We start from the raw sequence: 19705 nt of genomic DNA on the forward strand, positions 1-19705 counted from the left end.
CAGTTTGTCAGAAGGAATTCTGCTGTGTGGCATTGGTACTATTACTGTTGCGTATCAAGAGATGGGGGAAGAAGTATCTGAAAAGCGCTGATTTTTTTCATGTATTTTAGGAATTATGGTTTAAGGACTGGTGTATATGATCTACACTCTGTAGTTTCTTCTCCTCCTTTAAATCTAAACTGAAATTTCCATTAAACCATTGCCTTGATACCCTTTCTTTGACAAAGTTCTGACAAAACCTGTATATCTAGGTAGACTTTTATTTTGAGGCTTCTATGCAGAATGTTAAACTGACAATACAGTAAATAAAGGAAACAAGTCCTATTTCAAGGTAATTTTCTTCAGTGTGTAGTAAAATCCACATCCTATAATTCTACTGAAGAGCTTTGTGAACTGGTCAGTCATCAGGTTAGTACTATTTATTGGTTCAGAGAGATGGATACATGCAGGGGAAAACACTGTTTGTTTAGATATGAACCACTTGGAGCAGTTAAATTTTTCTGCTGTTAACAAATGTAGGACTTTTCTGCACTTGTGTTGTTTGATAAGAATGCAGTGAACCTTGTGCATCCTTTGTCTTGATAACTATGAAGCTGTTAATTACAGAAATAAATGGGATTCACATATTTCACCAGTTTTAGTGCAGCACTGAGATTCTGTTCAGCCAGGCTCAGAACAGGAGATTTTCATTTAGGTCTTCTGCAACAAAGAAGAAGAAAATGTTATTAACATTTTATGCCAAAGAGACATTTTTATGCTATATCACTATCAAGAAAGTGATATGCTAAAGTTTCAGAGGGCACATATAGGGGAACACTATCCCTAAAAAAACCAAGTATGGTTGCTGCTGTCATATTTAGGAGCCATTCATTTAGACCCTTCTTGAGAGGTGCTTTCTTATTTTTAGTGTTAGGTCTCCTTGATCTGTTTGTTTGCCAAGAATCCCTTCTACCCCCCTCTTCACAAATGACTGACCCTAAACCCCTCTGGATGAACAGTCATTGTCAGCAGTACACGTGTATTACAATAACTCCTTGCAGCTACTTCCACACGTGGTTTGTGCCTGGTAAATTGTCATCAGAAGAGCTGGAAAAATTCTGGGAAGAGTGAAGGCTCTGCATGTCTGACCTCTGACCAGAATCAGCCTCCGCTTAAAATGAGGGAGCTGCTAGTAGGATTTTGAACACATTTCTTCAGTCCGCATGTTTAGCCAAACGCCTTCTGTTCTAGGATTAACCTGTGCTACTGCTACTCTTGCTTAATGACTGGCAGTATTGTTCAGCTGTCACTCAGGGCTAGATCAGAAGAACATAGATTGTAAAAGAATGCCTTAGGTGGAATGTAGTCATGTAAATCTCCAATTGCTATCATGACAGCTTCTGTTCAGCTGCTGCCTAATTCTAGAGACATCACCAGCACAGTAGTACCTAGCTTTCTGCTTTCCAAGAGAAGCCTCTGTGTGGATTGAGCTGAACCAAACATATGGCTAGCCCATTTAGGATTCAGAAACTGTCCCTGCCTCTGCCTAAGCCTCCTGGTGCATGCAGTCTGGTGGGCACCATCTGAGCATGTGTTGCATCAGATTAGGTAAAATAGATGGTTTGGCCTGCAACCACAGCATGATGACAGTATTTGTGTTGTATAGTCATCTAGAGGTGAGCATAGTTACTTGATCAGTGAGACATCTCTGTTGTTTTCACTACTTGGCTTGAGATCTTGGCTTGATCATTTTCAATCAATATGCTTTGACCACTGATTTAAAAGTACAAGCTTGCTTTCCCTTTCCTTTGGCACTGAAGGATAAAACAGAGTGTTTCTTGAGAGGCATACATGCAGAACATATAGGTTCAGACACCACGCAGGAATGATTTGATACTTAGTACAAACTACCTCCCAAATTTTTCCTCATGGAAAAGATAACTCTTTCCTATCTTTATAAAACAATTCAGAACCTTGCACCTCTTGCAGTCTTGTTGTTACTGTTCCATTTGCCTCTGTGTGCAGTAGCAGTGATCTTCTGGCTATAACTTCTTTCCTGTGTGTTGTGGTCTGAGAATGTGCCTAGTTGTGATAGGAACATTTTGTCCTGTGCATCTGCCTGTTCTTTTAGGTTTACCTTCCTTAATCCCAAAGCAGTGGCACCATTCCTTCAAAGCAATGAGTTTGTCTTGGTCTCCATCACACTCTTGGAAGAAACGGGTTATGCAGTGTTCCATGGGAACAAGGGAGGCTCTCAAAGGCGCGAGCTCAGAGTGTGTTAATAATCTAAAAGAAAGAGCAGGTATGTACAGCTGTATTTCATTAATAAATCATCAGGATCATCAAAGATGATCTAAGCTGCTAGAAGATGACAACAGTGGCTTTGACACAGATACCCCGGTGGATTTTGTTGTGGTGCTTCTGTAGTGAATCTGTCCCAGGTCGTTACGATGATGTATAATACCTGATAAATTAAAATGTTTTAACTGCTATTTGTTTGCTAACATTTTTTCTAGAACAAGTATTACTGTGACTTGTTCACAACTCCTCAGTTGTGGAGTTTTGCCGTTAATCTTCAGGAGATCAATCTTGCAAAGGTGCTTAGCTACGCTCTAAGACAGTAGATGTAATCAGCACAAGGTATTGAGAGCCTGCAGTCTTGAAACAGGGATCCCACTGCCAAGTGTCATGACCAAAAGCCTGAAATCTGAGTCATGTTCTCAGAAGCTGCAGGCTTCCTCTGAACTCTGACACTGGTGCTGTCTTATGATATCTGCTCCTTAAACTGAGAGACTTCTGTAGTATCAATTGAAAACTATGGGTACCTCACTAGTGAATTTTTGCTGACAGGCCTCTGCCCATTGTACTTAGCCTGTTGCTCTTAGCTTCAGTAATAACAGGATCTCCTGAGCCTTGTTTTCTTCCAGGAGCAGGGCATTAGTAGCTATTAAGACACTGTAGAGCTTAAGGTGTAATACATGATGATTATGAAAGGCATAGCATGTTCTGACCTAAGACATGGCTCCAGCAAAACAATGAGAGAAGTTCTGTGTTAGAGATTAATGCCTCCTTAGAAAGAGCGGGATACTGGCTTCTGTCAGCTCAGGGACTGGTCCTGTATGTAGAGAATCCTTTGAGTATTTTAGAAAAGTAAAACAGCCTGAGCTTAAACAGCAAATCAGAACTGAACCAGCAATTTTTTTTTTTACCTGTCAACAGGGTGCTGATCAAGCTGATGAAACTGCCAGTGCACAGGATACACATACATGTGATAATTTTTCTTAAAGTCGTGCAGGAGCAGCTCAACTGTGTTGTCACCAGCCACAAGGCGTTTGTCATTCTGATAGATTTTTTTGACCTGAGCACAACAGAGAAATTGGTATTTTTTGTTTAGAGATGAAGAGAACTATCCAGCAAGGAGGTGGTATGGAGAAATGAAACTTGATAAAATACCACTGGGTAAATGGGTTTTAGTGTTTGTGACCATACACAGCACGAAAAGCTTGCCTCAAGTAGTCCAGATGATTTTCGTTGCTGTCCATGTCAACTTTGGTAGTAACTAGAAAGGAAGTGAAATTCCTGTGGCCTAATAGTCAGACTCAACTAAGCAGGGCAGTAGCCTCAGGTTGGTAGGAGATGAAACCAATTTCATCACATTTGTTGATTTTCTGTCCTGAGGCAAGCAACTCAACTTTTGGTGTGAAATTAGCCATCTCAGAAATCATCTAATTCATACCATTTAGTATGAGATGTTCCGGGTAGGTCAATGTCCCTCTTCGTAACTGTGTTAAGTAGTCTTTGGTGTTGCTCAAGCATATTTTGCATAAACCTGCTGTGACCTACTGCATGCACCTCCTACTCCAGAGTTAGAGCAGCCCAGGTCTTGGTTTAACTTAAACTATTTTCTAACAGTTATGGCTTTTTAGGCAGTTATGGTATTATATCTTCAAAAACAAACTACGGCCACCAATTCACGTGTCATAAATCCTTCTCTTAAAAAAAAAAAAAGGCCCAATGGTAATAGATGCTTACTCCATTTTAAGCCAATGTCGTCTGATGCTGCAGGTCTACTGGATGGTGGAAAACCAGCTCTTTTCTCTTAAAAATGAGCATCAGACTTGTGTAATTTTATAGTCCTTGAATATCATGGTGTGTGTGGACAGTGTATGTGGCTGGATTAAAAAGTGCAAATGATACCCTTAACTGTTGAGTCCATTTTCAGGTACTTTTGTATTGATGGCCAAGTACAAGGTGTGTCTTAAGAACAGAAGGGGTGCTACTTTTGGTCGGTCCAAGGCAGGGATCCCCTGCCCCAAAGAGGGTCCCCTAAACTCTCTATTGTAATTCTGTCTCAAATCCTGCTGCATGACTGCCCAGTCACTCAGTCTCATGAGGTCCTTGAGCAGTTTTCTTCATGGTGAGTCTAAGTCCTTCCTTTGTTCCTTTGCATACCTGTGTGTTGTCAGGAGACTTTGTCCCCTACCTTCCTCTTCCAGGTCACTTAATGGAAGCTGAATGGCACAAGTCCTTTCAACTCGTGGCACTCCACAGGTGAGCTCTTGGCTAGCTGTTCCCTCTTATTCTGTCTTTTAATCAGTTATCCATTCCCAGACCTTCCATCTTATGGCTGCTTAGTTTCCTCAAGTCCTTTGGAAAATGGCATTGACTGTATGAACTGGGTCATCCTTCTCTATGTATTAGTTGATCTTTCCAAGAGGTTTGTCACAAAGGACTTCCCTGAACAGAAGCTGTTTCGTGTTTTCTCAAGGGAACAACGTTTATCTAGGTGTGCAGTAATTCTGACTTTTCTGCCTCTTGTCTGTAGACACTGACTTCAAAGTAATATACTTGGCTTGCATTTGCTTGGACAAAAGGAACATTCATAGCAGAAATGTGTCTCAGCCTAAATGAGTGCGAGGGGACATGTGAGTGTATTTTGCAACTTGTGAATCTAATTGAGTCTAAATTGCCTTAACCAGAAAGGGTATGCTTATAGGAAATGGGAGAACTTGTAAGATGTGAATCACTTTTTTTCACATGGTTAGTCCAGCTCTAACAATTTAACTGCATTGAAAAGGTTTGCTGACCTTACTCCTTTGCTTTTCAGTTAGAAATCCAGAAGTATCCAGATCATGTTCATAATATTGCATAAGGATGTTTTTGAGCCAGTCTCGCATCCGGAGGGGGAACTGATCCACTTCATAATCAGTACAGTGGGGGATGTCTGTGCCACACAGGAAAGCTTTTGTTAACAAGTGATCTGCTAAGTCCCCATTCAAGCATTTCTGAGCCAAGTTAGATTTGATTCTCACTAGCAAGCTTCCAGTTAAGCCTAAAATTGATGGAGTTGTTAATACATAAAATTGGGAATACAACTAGTGGGTTCAGTTATAAATCTACAATTCTTTGGTGCACATCTTAACCAGTTGTGCAAGCCACAACCCTTATATATCTGTGCAGCTTCTGAGCAGAGTTGTGCAGTGAAACTGTTATCAGTCAGTTGCACAAAAGCAGAGGTCTGACAGCAAAGGAATAGCCTGGCTGAGAATGCACTTTCCTCCCAGGGTATGCAGCAATTGAAGAGCTTGGAAATCAGTTCTGGCTTTTAGATCCTGACTTCTGCAGGCATCTATGTAGGTTTTGAGGGCTTTTTTTGGACTTGACATTTTAATTTATTAATTGGCTGTAAATACTGGGTTTCTGATCAAGGTATTAAAAAAACATCTTCAGATGCTATAGCAATGGGAGCATGTAAGACTGTGGGGGGAAGATGGCATTGACAACAAATTGGTGTAAGCACAGGAGGGATGTCTTTAGGATTCAGATGCTTGATACCCTTAAATACAGAAAAGTTGACTTTTTAGACATGTTTAGGGTTTGAAGGTCTTAATTGCAGATAATTGATGCAGAAAGGGGAGAACACACGAAAAAAAGCAGATAACTTAGGGCTAACTGGTGGCTAAGGCTACTGGCTCTTTATACCTAGGTGAACTCTTCATAGAAAAACAAGCCTTACATTTGCAGGAACCCATATAGTCTAGGTGCAGCTGGCGTCCCATTTTTGTCCCTTCAAGTTGACATTTGGTGCCAAAGAGTTGACATGTGCCATCATAAGTCTTATTATCCGTACCACAAACCTAGAGGAGGAGTGAAAAACAAAACCACCTCCACCATCACCACTGTGTTGAGAAAAATTCTGGTCACTCATATATGCATTACAATAATAAAAGTATTGTTAACATATGGCGTAGCAGTTGTGAATACCCACAGGGAATACATGTGGTCAGAAGTATTGAAAATTGTAGTTGTTATATGCCTACATAAGGATTAGTTGTCTGCACTTACACACCCAGTTTCGAGACACTTGAATTCATTTTTGTGTGGTAGTAATATAGTTCCTGAGATAGTACAGGATTATTACACTAGATATGCTCTAAACAGTAACAGTTACAGTTAAATAGAGCTCTAAACAGCTCTATTACACAGTATATGCTCTAAACCACCAAATGGATGAATAGAACTTTTAGTGACAGGGAAAAGCTATGATCCCTGAGAGACTAAGTGAAGCAAATCACTTTAGGTACTATGTAGCTACATGTGTTTGTACTATTCTCAAGCTATAGTCAGTGAGTTTGAGTACTTTATACTTACTTTTACAATTACTGGAATCACCCAAAACCACTTGCATGCTTTTTTAGGGTAGAATTATTCTAAATAACAGCAGGGGAATGTGTTACCTTGTAAACATTTTAGTTGGCTTTCCCCCATGCTGTGAGCTGAATGAAATACTTACATGCTCATAGTCTTTGGTAGAAGGGCAAGCAGCAGGATCTTGGCAAATACAGCTGGGTTTCCCTTGTTTGTCCGCATGGCAGACTTTACCTCTTTTGCAGTGGAAGTTCCTACATGGCTCTAGTGATCATAGCAAGAAGGAGGGACTGTTAGAGGGGATTGAACGAAGCCAAGTGTTTGTCAGGTACTACTGACAGTCAAAGCAAAATACAGCCCAATATTCACCAAGAAGTCAAGTGGTTTTTTAAGTTTGTTAAAATGCAGCTGCATCTTGTATTGAATAAAGCAAACCAAACTTTAAATTATGATTTTTGTGAGACTTCTAGCAGTCCCAGGTTTGAGATGGATGGGGAAATAAATTTCTCAGAAAAAGCTATTTCTTCTATAAGGACTGACATTCACTTCCAGCTTCCTTTGGTGAAACATATCCCATCTGTCTTTGCTGAATCTAGCACTGGCACTTGTCCCACTCCAAGTCGAATTTGAGCTACTGTTCTGAAACTGAACAGTTTCAATGCAAGGTAATTCCATTCCTGAAACTGACAGAAATTTCTGCACTCTCTACAAAGGTTTTTCACAAACAAATGAGTAAATCCAAGGGTGTATGGAAGGGACTTTCCGGGAACATAACTGTGATGCAGGATTATGCACAAGCACAGTTCAGTCATGGGAAATCGCCTGCTGCCAAAGGCAGAAAAGAAATGCAGACCAGCAGATTCCCCAGCCACAGAGAGTTAGTAGTTACATGATGGCTTTGCTTGTGGCTTACCCAGGAGAGCATTCTCACTCCCATTGTGTGCACTTTCCATCTCGTCATAGGAACTGCCTGTAGTCTTAACCTGTACAGTTACAGAGACATAAGCAGAAGTTGTGGTAAATCTTGGGAAGAAAAAAATACTTGGACAAAATTTTTTCAGGTACAAATATAGAGCTGCTGACTGAGGTACTGTTTGCTCTGCTTGCAGCAGAAAGAGGTTGCTATGCAAAATGCATGAGATGCATAAAGCCTCTGGTAGTATTAAGGTACTCTGTTATTTGGGAAAAAAAAAAAGTAGGAGGTGGAGAGAGAGAAACAGGAGCTCAGTAAGGCCTGAGCACCTGGAGGTTCTGCAGTACCTGACATACAGCAGCGTAGTGCCTTGAGGTTGGCAGAACTGGTGCTTCAAGTCTTAGTTTGCACCAGGACTCTCCAGGTCAGCGAGCATGAACTGCCTCTCAATAGTGCCTGGGAACAGCAGCACTGTGAACTGCCAGGCCAGACACATGAAGCAGGAGTAGAAGGGAAGGACGCGTCTTCAGTTCTCACCCTTCTTTGGTGCTGTGGGGAGGTGCCTGCCCACTTTCAAATGGATGCCTCATATAATTTTTTTAATATTAGAGATCCTTATTTAACAGCCATAGGAAAACTCACTCCTTTCTTTTGAACAACACCCCTGATAGTCCACTTGTTATCTAATGACTGACTGGGATACGGGAGATCTAGGTGCAACATCCTTTGTCTGAAGGGACAAAGCGCACATCCTTCATCTTGTGCGAAAGTGCCCTAGCCACTAGGATGGTAATTATTCCAGGGACTCTAGCCCTGCCTTTCCAAGCTGTTCACTTTTGTATGGTAGTGTTTAAAATCTTTGGGAGAGAGGAGTGAACAGGCTTTCCTAGTTAGCTTGAGACTGGGTTTCAGGTTTTATGTCTGTGTATACATATTTATTTGTATGTTTCATTACACAGCTCATCGGGGCTGGAGCTCTTACATGAATTGTGCTCACTTCCTTTCTGGTACAGTTCATCTAAATGTTATATGTGAAGTGACACAGCATGAACCAGATGAATAGTGAATAAAAGGGGAGATAAGACTTCTGCATATTAATAAATTATTACACCTGTTTTTCTCCAAAATGTCCTTTCAATCATCAGGAATTTAAATTTGGGACTGGTCCGTGTCCCCCCCCCACCCCCTATTTTCTAGTATTCCAACTTTATTTTAAAGAGAATTTACCTTATCTTCACTTTCCATTGAATGTGTGTTCTGAACAGAGCTACTCATTTCCAGTTGTTGCTTACTGTCAGAATTAGGGGGCTCATGATCGTAATCACCTTGTTCAGAGTGAATAAGGTCTTTAATCTTGACATCTTGGTAATCCTCGGTCTCTCTACGAACTGCAGTGTCATCTTCGGTAGTTCCTTCCCCTTCGAGCTCAGTACTGGTGCTCTCCTGGTCATTACTCTGGATTCTCTCTTCTTCCTCATAGGCTGCTTCTTTCCAGGTATTGCTGAGGTCTTCCTCACCATCAGCATCACCACTGTTGTGACCATCATCATCAACATTACTGTCCTCCGTATCTTGTCTTTTCACCGTGTCGTGATCACTCTGATAGTTTACTTGAATATTGTCTTTCCTCCCTTGGCTTTGCCATTTGTCATCCTGATCTTCGTTATGGGTTTTTTGAAAGAGGGGGATTTCTTCTTTATAGGACTGCTTCTGGCTGTTCTCCCTCTCTTCTTCCTCTAGGTCAAATTTATCACCATGTCTCTTGGTTATCCAGATTGGTTGACTGGAATCTCCCAGGATTTCATCAGATTGCATACTGTTTTCATTTTGCTGTCTTTTGTATTGGTTACCTTGATTTGTCTGGTGGCCTTTGTGCTTTGTATCTCTGTAATCAGTTTCTTCACCCCATTCCTCATCCTCTTCTTCCACACCTCCTTCATCACTTTCACTGTTTTTTTCAGATAGGCCAACTGTATTTTTATTATATTTCCACGTGTTATGTTCACGATTGAGACTGAGAGCATCCACTGGATTTTCTGTGTTGCCCAGAACATGTTGATTGGCTGTACTACTGTGTTTCTCATGCCTCCTGAACTGGTAATGCTCAGAGCTGGACTGTTCTCTGCCACTGCTTCCAGAGTCACTGCCCTGGTTATCAGAAGCCAAACCTGGTTTATTGTGCAGTGCAAGGAAATAGATGCTTTTTAGGCTATTTTTCACTTGATGCTCTCTACCAGTTCTTCCTTGTTTTCTAGTGGTCTGGGGCTCATCCTTGTGCTCAGCACCTGGTATTGATACCTCTGGGCTTAGGTTTTTGTGACTGGGCAGCAAATCACCCTTGTCCACATACCCTGTGTTCTCTTCCTTTAGGGCTTCAAGGCGAGTATCTTCAGTCTTAAAAAAAACCCAAACAAGTAGATTAATAAATTTTAGAATTTATTTGAAGTCAATGCAATGTTATTTTCGCATTATATTGCAAAGCATGACACTGACTTTATTTGTTTTCTTTGTAAATGCTTCTCTCAAGCTAGCCCAGAGCATGAAATTCACAGGTGATGTAATTTCCATTTCTCAACAAATTTGTTTATCTGTCCCTTCTTTTATTGCTGGAGTTTCTGAAAAAGTCTATGCACTCTGTTTAAGATCTCATAGGAGACAGATGCATATGGGTGTCTTGTGAAACCTCAAAATGCTTAATTAGTAATCCAGTGTCATAACTTCAGGCACTTGTAGGCTGCAGTAATTCTCATTTACCTCAGAGAAGGGGGATGTGGTACTTCCCACACAGATAAATGGGAGGCCTGGGAAAAGAGGGGCAGGGGAGAGAGAGCACCTTTCACAAGGTGTTGTGATAGTAATTACTGAGGAGTGCACTGCATCTTAACTATTTCATAATCAATGTATTCATCTACTTTGAATCTGATACATCCTGATGAATTCAGCTAGGAAGCAATGAACTATTGTATTTGGTGGCAACTACTGTATCATAAGCTCACTAGCAGGAGTCGTAGGTGTTTGCTGAGTGGCTTTTTGTTTTTTGCATGCTGTCAAGCCAATAGGAAAACTAGTAACTTCAGTGGAAAAGGTTCAAATGCTCGAGGAGGAAGGAGGTTAGCTCTTGCTGCAGCAATTGCCTTTCTGCTGCTGTTAGCATCACAGCAGCTGCTGGGTGACTACAGGCACTTCCAATAGCAGCAACATCTGATGTATTTCGGAATAACACCTATGGATGTTCAGGGTTGCTTATTGCTTACTACAATGTAGCACCTGACGCTGATTTTCCTTAAAGCTTTTGGGGGGTTTATTTATGAAGATGAGACTTTCTCAGTGCCGAAGTTGCTGGAATAGCATTTCCTTTAGTGTAGGCAGTCATGACTGCTTGGAAACAAACGCTCCACTAACAAATACTTATACAAATTTTAAAAAATGGTAGGATTAGAAATATTAATTTGGCTCTTGGCAGATCAGCTATATCCTATTTCCTAATGTCAAAGTGGTATCTGAGTGTTTTACAAGTTTGTCTTTTGCCTACTGTACTTGCTGATGCAGGAAAAGTACTAGGCAATATATTCACTATGTAATTTCCAACTCTTTTTAAGGGAAAGATTGTATGTTTGCTTAAATCTAACAGAAACTCAGTGAAGAGCTTTTCCATATTAAATGCACATTTCTTGGAGACCTTATAAAAAATGATCTATGTGTTACCAAGCACCTCAAGCTGATATTAAAACATTTGAAAATTAAGTTTCAAGAGCAGGGTTTTTTTACATGTGTTTTTGGGCACTGCTGTGTACAATGTATTATATGTCTTTAAGCAAAAAGCAGTCTTCTGTGAAGGGCTTCCAGTCCTATAGTTAGAAAATATAAGGCCAAACAGTCATTAAGATTGTACATTATGAGTGCCTGTATTTGAAGCAGTAGTTTGAGAAAGATGTGGCTCATGTCTCAACAGGAAGCCTTGTTATGCACTACAACCTCAGTGCAGAGATGTGCTTGGATGTGGCTTTCAGCTGCTGCTTTTTGTTATACCTTTGTCCCCAGGACAAAATAAACTTTTAGAACTAGGTTGATTGTGAAGATACTTGCATCTCTTAATATGATGGCAAATTTCAGTCAATGTAGCTGTAATTAGCTACTGTTAGGGGACAACTGGCCTTTGATAGATGTTGCATATTCACTTGGAACTGATGATTCGTTGGGTATTCCAATGTTTTGTTTTGATGCGAGTGTCTTCTGTATTAGTTGTTTCTGGGAGACAGCTGTAGGCTGCAAACTAGTCTTTATACAATAATTTGTTCTGCTGGATACTTCAGTAGGAAAAATTAATATTTTGGTTTTCATAATGCAGAGCACCATCTGGATTGACGTGAAGTACATCTGGAAAGCTGCACAGAGTGGGATATAATTCATAATTAAAAAAAAGATTAGCATAAGAGTTGGGATTTTGCATTTCTTACTACAGAGCATGCTCTGAATTTAGTTGTTCCAAAACATTCATTGGCTTGGAGCCAAGGTCCATTGTGTCCAAACCACAAATGCTCACCAGAATGGTGCAATAAAAAGGAATTTGAATTGGGTCAACCATGAGTGCAAAATTGTGAGCTCTGTCATTAGCGTGCATATATGGCATAGGGCTGCTGAAGTCGTCTGTCTCATTACCATCAGAGCTGTGTATCTGGTTTGTTAGCCACAGTGTACTTTTCCCAGATAAGCTGTATCTAATGCTCTGTATCGTGAATAATGAAACATACGGTGGCTAAAATTCTTACGTGTTTGAAACTGCGTATGATCACTTGGTGTGATAAATTGAGCATTGCATCCTCCTTGTTTACTGGAGCAGTGATAACCACAGGTTCAACTGTCAGTGGAACTTATTGTTTGTACAAATATGGGTGTAATGATTATATGTGGGGATTTATTTGAGGTAATTTTTTCAAATAAGTGAAACTTCTGTTGTGAGCTTTAGATTTTGTCCTGTTCTGTTTCTAGCTATATAATGTGTGAGGCATGAGATGCTTGGTACTAATTCTTGGGATGAGAGGGGCCCTACATTTTTTGAACCTAAATCAATTTGCCAACCACTATGTATGTGCTAACGTGTGTTATATATTTGAGATTAATAATATAGGTTGCCTCTTAATGTTAAAGAACAAGAAGAGTACCTTTTCTGGAGTTTTCTGTCCATGGGTTCCGAGTTTGTAGTTTAAGGGATGGGTCTAGAATAGACAAATATATTCAATATCTGCATGTAAATAAAAATCTTGTATAGGTCAATGGGATAACATGGAGTATTCACAGAATGGGAAATTAAGTGCCCAATAATAATAGCATGATGAGGACTTACTGGAATAGCAAAAGCTGATCCTACAAGACAAATGAAGAGAGCTACAGCCTTCATGCTTTTCAAGTCTCGTTAACGGTACAGTGGTAGAGTTTAGTGGTTTCCTTTCTGCAAGCAACATGAAAAGAAATAAAGTTAGGATTTGGATATAATGGTCTAGAAATGACTGATGGAAGCAATGTAGTGGCTGCTGTAAGTCGCTTAGTCTGAAGACCCACAAAATTTCCATGCAGTGTCCAGTTGTATGTAAACTCAGGTGTTAGACCGCTTATCTAGAGGACACTTTGGTCTTAGTTCTTTTACAGGACTTAAGCTGTATGCTGTGTTCCCAAACTCTAGTGGTGTTGCTAAAAGGTAGAGTTATGAATGTACATAGGTTCAGCCCTGTAAATAAATCTTTATCCACTCTTCTGAGATACTACTTTGTAAAAAATGTTCCTTTTTATTTGGTTCTGAGACAATGCCTGTTTGTGGCATCTCTGCGGCCAAGATGTCTCCTGGCTGCTCTCCTTTGTGGCTGTAGTAGGAAGAATTAAGTAGTGAAGTTCTGCTCAGCAGGTCTCAAAGCCCAGAAATGCTGTCCAGGCTGCTTGACAGACGGGTGCAGTCCTGCTTTGGAAGCAACAAACCCAATGCTACTGTGCAGTAGTGTGTGAGACGGATGGCTGGAAGAACATGCAATGCATTTGGAATTTCTTCAGTCTATGCTAATATCCTCATGTGAGTGAAAGACGGGCAACTCATTTTTACCTCAGATGTTACCAGCAAATTTTCTCACTTTTGCAGTGCACATGAACTGGAAGTTTCTATGACTGTAGCTGCATCACTGGGAGAAGCAAAAATAAACAAGTCATATTGTTTCTGTTTCCCCTTCTTTCTTTTTACTGTATTGCTTTCCTGTTCTTTTTCATTTCCTCCTGGGTTTTTTTTCTATATTCATATAGAGTCAGTAGGATTTTCACTCTGCTTCTTTTTCTGCTCTCATTCTACTGGCTGTTCTTCCTTGAAAATTGTCTTCTTGGCCTTCATCCCCTGCCCTTGCCCTTTAAAATATTTTCACTTTCCACCCAACATAGGCCCTTTTTCATTGCTTCCCTCTTTCCTAATGAAACACATATCACTGTGTCCTTAGTTGAAGAACATTATCTTTTGCTAGTTGAACTCCCTGGCATATGAAGAAACTGGCAGTTAGGTCAACCATATTTAATCACATGAGGCTCAATGTATGGTTTTAAAATGTTGTTTACCCAGATGGGTTTTCTTGGGGAGGGGAAGGAACCCAAAACCCCAAAAGGAGAATTCCAGGAGAGCTTGTGTTTATGGGAGCCAGAATAGTGAAGCAAGAAGCAAGGACTTTGAGCAGTACATTGATTTTCGGTGTAGAAGCTTGCAAAAGCATCCTGGCTACTGCTGTGCTTAGGTCTGAAGGGTACACTTTGGAAGATCCCTGTGTTATACATTATTTAATGTCAATATCTTTTAGTTAATGAAGAGCAAAATACTTCATTAGTGGGGCATATCTAGTATGCAAACCATTTTTCTTGCAGTTAACTGATTTTGTCCCCAAATTATCTCTTACCTAATTATCTGTTATCTCTTTGGCATCCAGAGTTAGTTGTTTAAGGTATTTTCAGAGGGAAAGACAGAATACAACAAAGGCCATTAATGAGCATATGCAAAATGCCTCACTGGACTGCGTACGGGCAGTCACTTCAGATTAAGGCAAGTTTCGTTAGACTGAGAGTCATGCAGATGACTTGCCAGAAACACGGGCATAATCCAGTTTCATGTATAGCCCTAAAAACTGTATACTGTGCTTTTGAAGGCCTGGCAAATGACTGAGGAAAGAAGCATTTGAATTAGGTAGTCTTGATTTCTGTTTCCCTCTGCTCCTGGTGAGCAACACAGGTCTGGGCATGCCACTTAACTGAGTTTCTTTTTCTAAAAATCTCATTTGTCATATTTGTTTTGGTAAACTAGTTTGAGAGGTATAAATGAAAAGCTCTGCATGTTGTATTTTATTTATAATTACAATTTTTGAATTTGGCTCTGTCACTGGCTGTAAAAGCTGCCTCTGCCACCTTTGTCCAAATAATGAAAAAAAGTGGTTGGAATAAATCTGAGTTGAGGTGGCAGGACAGGGCTTTTGTATTTTTCTCTTAGTAACTAGCCCACAGTGGCCCATAGGAAGCATTAAGTCTTTAATTACTGGGGAAGTTTGACCACCTTGAATGGAGTACAGGAACATAGTCTAGTTGAGTATCTTTTTTTTTTCTAGTTATGAGGAATGAGTTTCAAGGATTTATAATATTTCCTCCAGTAGGATAATCTGCCCCAAACATTAAGTAGCATTTCAAAACACGCTCTTAAACTGTAATGCATGTGCAAGTATTGCCAGTGTTAATTCCTGGTTTTTGCCTTTCTGAATATGGCAGCAATATCTGATATCAGCAATATAAATTCCTGTGCAATAAGTGTCTCCTCCCACTGTTTTCAGAGCAAGGAATTTTGGGGTTTAGATGGTGCCTCATAGTGGACCTGACTGCTCTAAGTTAACCATGTAATTCTGTGTCTCCTTTCTGTGATACCAGTCCCATTGCGCAGCCAGTACAGGGAGCTGTTTGCGACTGGTGGCTGGAAACTGGCCAGACAAGCTCAATAGCCATAGTTAATAAAGATTTTTTCAATGCTGATGGTACTCAGGAAGGGAGAGAAGTAGGGGAAGCTGGGATGACTGTTATAAAAGCTGCAAAGTCAATCACAACAGCCACTTCAACAGGGAGGAAGAAAAAAATCTTTGTACAATGGACTGTGGTCCCTTCTATCCTCCAGGGGTGAAAGGAGTGTTTCTGTTGGTGTCACTCCATGTTTGACTCTGGGGGCTCGGTTGTGCAATATGCCAAGACCTTTTGCCAGAATCCAGGAGAACCTTTTTGCTTGCTACACGTAATCCATGTGAAGGGTTTTAGGTCGTTTGCTGGAGTAGGAGCCAAGGGATTTGCAGCGTGAAGGGTAAAGCTCTTAGTGAGGGGAAAAAAACAAGGAACTCTTCCTGCAAGCCTACAGCCCTTTTTGCTGCAAAGGTTGTGGCTTGTGGCAATGGGATTTTTGTACTTGCTCATTTAGTCTTTCAGTGTTAGAAAGGAAAAGTCATTTTTTCTGAAGTAATAGAATAGCCAGCCTGAGCAGGTGCAGAGATGAGAAAGCTCTTGTGGGTCAAATGTAATATACGGCAATTAAGATGATGGTGATGAAAGAAATTGAGGATTAGCTAATTGTCATATGATGCAAGGATCTGCATTATGACATTCACTTTTTTTACACTGAAATCAAAGTGAAGACACTTTGTTCTTGCTTTAATTTCCAAATTTATCCTAAGGAATAGAATTTCTAAAAACAAGCTTATGTAACATATAAGATTAATAGAACTGTCAGTAAAGAACTATTACACAAGAAGCTATTTTAAAAGCAAGCAGACATCCTCTGGAGAAATGCAGTCACTATACTCTGCAGGAAATTCTGCAGGAAAACTTAGACAAAAGATGAATATGAAATTTCTTGAATATGATTTTTTTGACCAAGAAATGAGGAATTTAACAATACTTCAGCTTGGGGTATTGAGAAAGCCATGCTAACTAGGCCCTCCACCCCTTTTTCAGGCTTGGAAAGAAGAATATGTTTTGCCTGAAACTTGGAGGAGGCAAAAGCTCCGAGTTGTTTATTCCATCACAGTGGGATGTAGCTCAGCTTAAAATGAAAAAAAAAAAAAAATTGCTTTTCTTGATGTGGATGTGATAATTGCTCCCAGTAAACAACCCCTGAATGACCCTTTTTCAGAGGACAGTGCACAGCTGCTGAGCTGAGATGGAGCTAAGGGTGCTTTGGTGCACTCAGTCTTATTGAACACAGATGCAGTGGGCCATGTTAGACAGCTCCAAGGTAGGATACTGCAGCTGCCACACAGCGAAGTACGTCCAGCTTGTGAGAGCTTCTGCCAGGACTTGAGCAGAGTTGCTTTATGAAGAGTTGCCTCTCTGGAGTACGGGCTGCACACGACAGCCCTGCATTGTCATCTCTGTATGCATCTGCGGGCCTGCTGAGCATGGTGAACATCAGTCCCAGCCTGCGATCAGACTTACAGAAGTGTATGATGGGGTAACTGAAAACTCTGACACATCAGTAGGTTTTAAAAGATGGAATGCTTATCCATCTACTTGGTTTGCTGAACTTGCAAACAGTAACACTTTCCCCTCCGGTAAGGAGAGCTGGAAAAAATGGATCACAAGTTAAATGTCAGTTTAGCCTTAAGATAAGTGCATTAAAAAAAAGTGCATTTAAAGGTTCATGATTGTGTCTTCTGTTTGGAAACCCAAAGGTTATAACTCAACAGTTCAAGTTTTAGCTGAGATGACTGCTCGTGTCCTTCAAGCCTTCAGTTGTGGAGACTACTGCTCAAGGGGTTATTTCACTCCTTGTGGTTCTGCAGTTGCTGGCATTTAGTCTGGCATTTAGTCTGGCATTTAGAAAAGAGATCTGGAAGACAATGGGTCAACTTTGGAACTCAGTTTCTCATTGTGTAGAATGGGCATGAATGCTCATTTCATGAGGATGAGACTTGGGTAATAAGCTTTTGTAAAACCTTGAGTCAGGTGAAATGTTTTAAGACACCATGATTTTCATAATTATTAAAATTATAGAGAGGTTTCAGAATTGAGCTTTCATTCATATATCCCCAAAGTATCATTAAGAAACCATGTAATGTGATTTTTTTAAGTCACCCCATTGAAACTTTTTTGGACTGCAATAAAATCTGATGTCTTGTAATTGTTGTAAAAGGTCTCTGCTTGGTGCTATGTCAAGCTTGTTAGCAAGAAATGCTGATGCCCATATCCTCACTGATAAATGCTGTAAAAATGTAGTCCTCATAGCCAGGTGATGATCACGGCACTAATACTCAGAGTGGATGGAGTTTTGTATACAAGGGGAAATTCATTAATGTGGAAATGGAGAATTCTTCATGCAACGTCTGTTCTTTCTGTAATCAAGATGTACACATGATACTCTTAAATTGCAACTGGTACAGCACATTCTTATGCCTAGGTCTGTTTCAAAAGCCCTTGTGAGAGCATGCGTGTATACATGTTATATATGTGTATAAGCTGGTCCATGTATGTACGTATATAAAAATAAAAGGCAGAGTTTGAGGCAGACATCTGATCTGAGTAAAAGACGAGATTGTAATAAGAAAATAAATACCAAAGTATAAAACTATTCAACTCATTCTGTACCAGTAAGTAGCTGCTACTGAGAATCAACCCCTCTGATGCTATCAGCTTTACTGCTATAAGCAGTACTCCTGTAAGTCCTTGATGGCTGAAAGCAAAAAAAACCAAACCAACAGTACTTCAGGACATGTTAAAACAGTTTTTAAATAAACCATTCACATTAACTTAATGTAATTGTTTGATCTGTTACGCTTCCCTTCTACCATTTGATTTTATTTTCTACTTGTTGAGATCTGGGTTTTTAGTTTGTTGGGGTTTTTTTTCAGAGCCCTGTGTAGTTTAAGTCCAGTTCAAGCCAAAAAGAGCTGCTTTGATTTAATTTGAGAAGGATCAAAATGAGACCTCTTTAGTAGCCAGAATTATTTTCTGTATTTGTTATCAGTTGGTGGGGTTTGTCATCTCCCAGAATCTGCATTTCCTTCATGGATGCCCTGTTTGCTATAGGTTTTTACCAGTTCTACCAATACCTTTGTGAAAGGTTCCTCCAAGACTAGCCACAGTTTCTACCTCTCCTCCCTGTTATGGGAAAAGAGAAGGGTGAATCTGCTTTTTGTGGCCTTGTCTGTTGGATTAAGGTTCCTGAAGTTATATCAGAGGAAACTGTGACAAGTGTTGGGAAATCAGGTTGCACTGTGGCTTTCAGCTGGACAACTGTATGCTTCTGCAAGAGGCATGTATTTTGCTTGACACTTGCTGGCCATCGCATAATGCTTTATTGTTTTGCAGGATCACAGGGAAAATAATGGTCCCAGCAGTAAGATAAAGGTCATCTTCCTCAACACAATAACTATACAGTGTTTTCTCTTATAAAGAACATTTTTTTCCATTCTAGGCATAAACATCTGAAATTATTTATCCTAAAAACAAACAATGATGCTCTGAAAGCTTCAGCTGTTTCACAGTAAGTGAAAAAAAATTTCAGAGGGTTAGAAACAAGGTATTTTAAGGTTTTAATTAAAAATAAAAAAGAAACGGTACCATAGCAGTAGAAGAGCTGCTCCGTCTTGGTTAGGTGCTGATGAACTGGAAATCCTTGAGCCTTGCAAAATCTTGCTGCTTTTCCTGTGATATATTTTGGTGTCTGATATGGACTCTCTCAGCAAGTGTGTTTTGCTCTAAGCTTCAATGAAGGAAGATGGTACTCTGTGGGTCTTGATAAAACTAAAGGAAACAATCTCCTAGACTTCCATGGGATGAGGTGGGGGGTAATGGGCTAGTGTAATTCTGCTGATTTAATTGAATCAGAAAGACCATTCAGTGTTCACAGGCTCTGGGCCAGTGGAGCTCAGCCATTGTGTGGGAAGGACATATTTAATCTTTTGTGGGGAGGGGAGCCAAAGGGAGCGGGTGCAGTAGTTTCTGCTACGTTGGTTGGCCCCAGAAGAGCTGAACTAAGCAATCAGCTGAGGCAGTCACATTGTGGAATGGGGGAAAGTAAAGCATGGAGGATGCCAGTCCTTGCTAAACTTTTTCATGTTGTTTCAATATACTGTATATGGCGTGTGTAAGCCTGTAAAAAGGAAGAAGGTAGAAGAGTGA

At 40.3% G+C, this 19705-nt stretch overlaps 1 protein-coding gene and 1 long non-coding RNA gene across 2 annotated transcripts; one reads left to right on the plus strand and one right to left on the minus strand.

Moving 5' to 3' along the window:
- Positions 1-670: 670 nt before the first annotated feature.
- Positions 671-12938, minus strand: SPARCL1 (SPARC like 1). Its single transcript, XM_075499298.1, has 10 exons — positions 12885-12938; positions 12703-12756; positions 8768-9934; positions 7541-7610; positions 6773-6891; positions 5996-6116; positions 5067-5203; positions 3189-3337; positions 2117-2265; positions 671-699 (listed from the first exon to the last, which is right to left on the minus strand). The coding sequence occupies exons 1-10, from the start codon at positions 12936-12938 to the stop codon at positions 671-673; spliced, it is 2049 nt and encodes a 682-aa protein (XP_075355413.1).
- On the plus strand, positions 4336-4531 carry LOC142408725 (uncharacterized). Its single transcript, XR_012775391.1, has 2 exons — positions 4336-4396; positions 4476-4531. It is a non-coding gene; the product is annotated as an uncharacterized LOC142408725 (long non-coding RNA).
- Positions 12939-19705: the final 6767 nt, after the last annotated feature.

Source organism: Mycteria americana, chromosome 4, assembly GCF_035582795.1.
Source record: "Mycteria americana isolate JAX WOST 10 ecotype Jacksonville Zoo and Gardens chromosome 4, USCA_MyAme_1.0, whole genome shotgun sequence".
Lineage (NCBI taxonomy): Eukaryota > Metazoa > Chordata > Aves > Ciconiiformes > Ciconiidae > Mycteria > Mycteria americana.

Bases quoted from the DNA above. Each gene is read 5' to 3' on its own strand.
- SPARCL1 (XM_075499298.1), bottom strand. From the start codon at position 12,938: ATGAAGGCTGTAGCTCTCTTCATTTGTCTTGTAGGATCAGCTTTTGCT. The intron at 9,935-12,702 runs GTACTCTTCTTG...GTTTTTTTTAAG, and splicing joins GACAGAAAACTCCAGAAAAG to ACTGAAGATACTCGCCTTGA. The intron at 2,266-3,188 runs GTAAAAAAAAAA...TCTTTCTTTTAG, and splicing joins GATCAGCACCCTGTTGACAG to ATTATTAACACACTCTGAGC.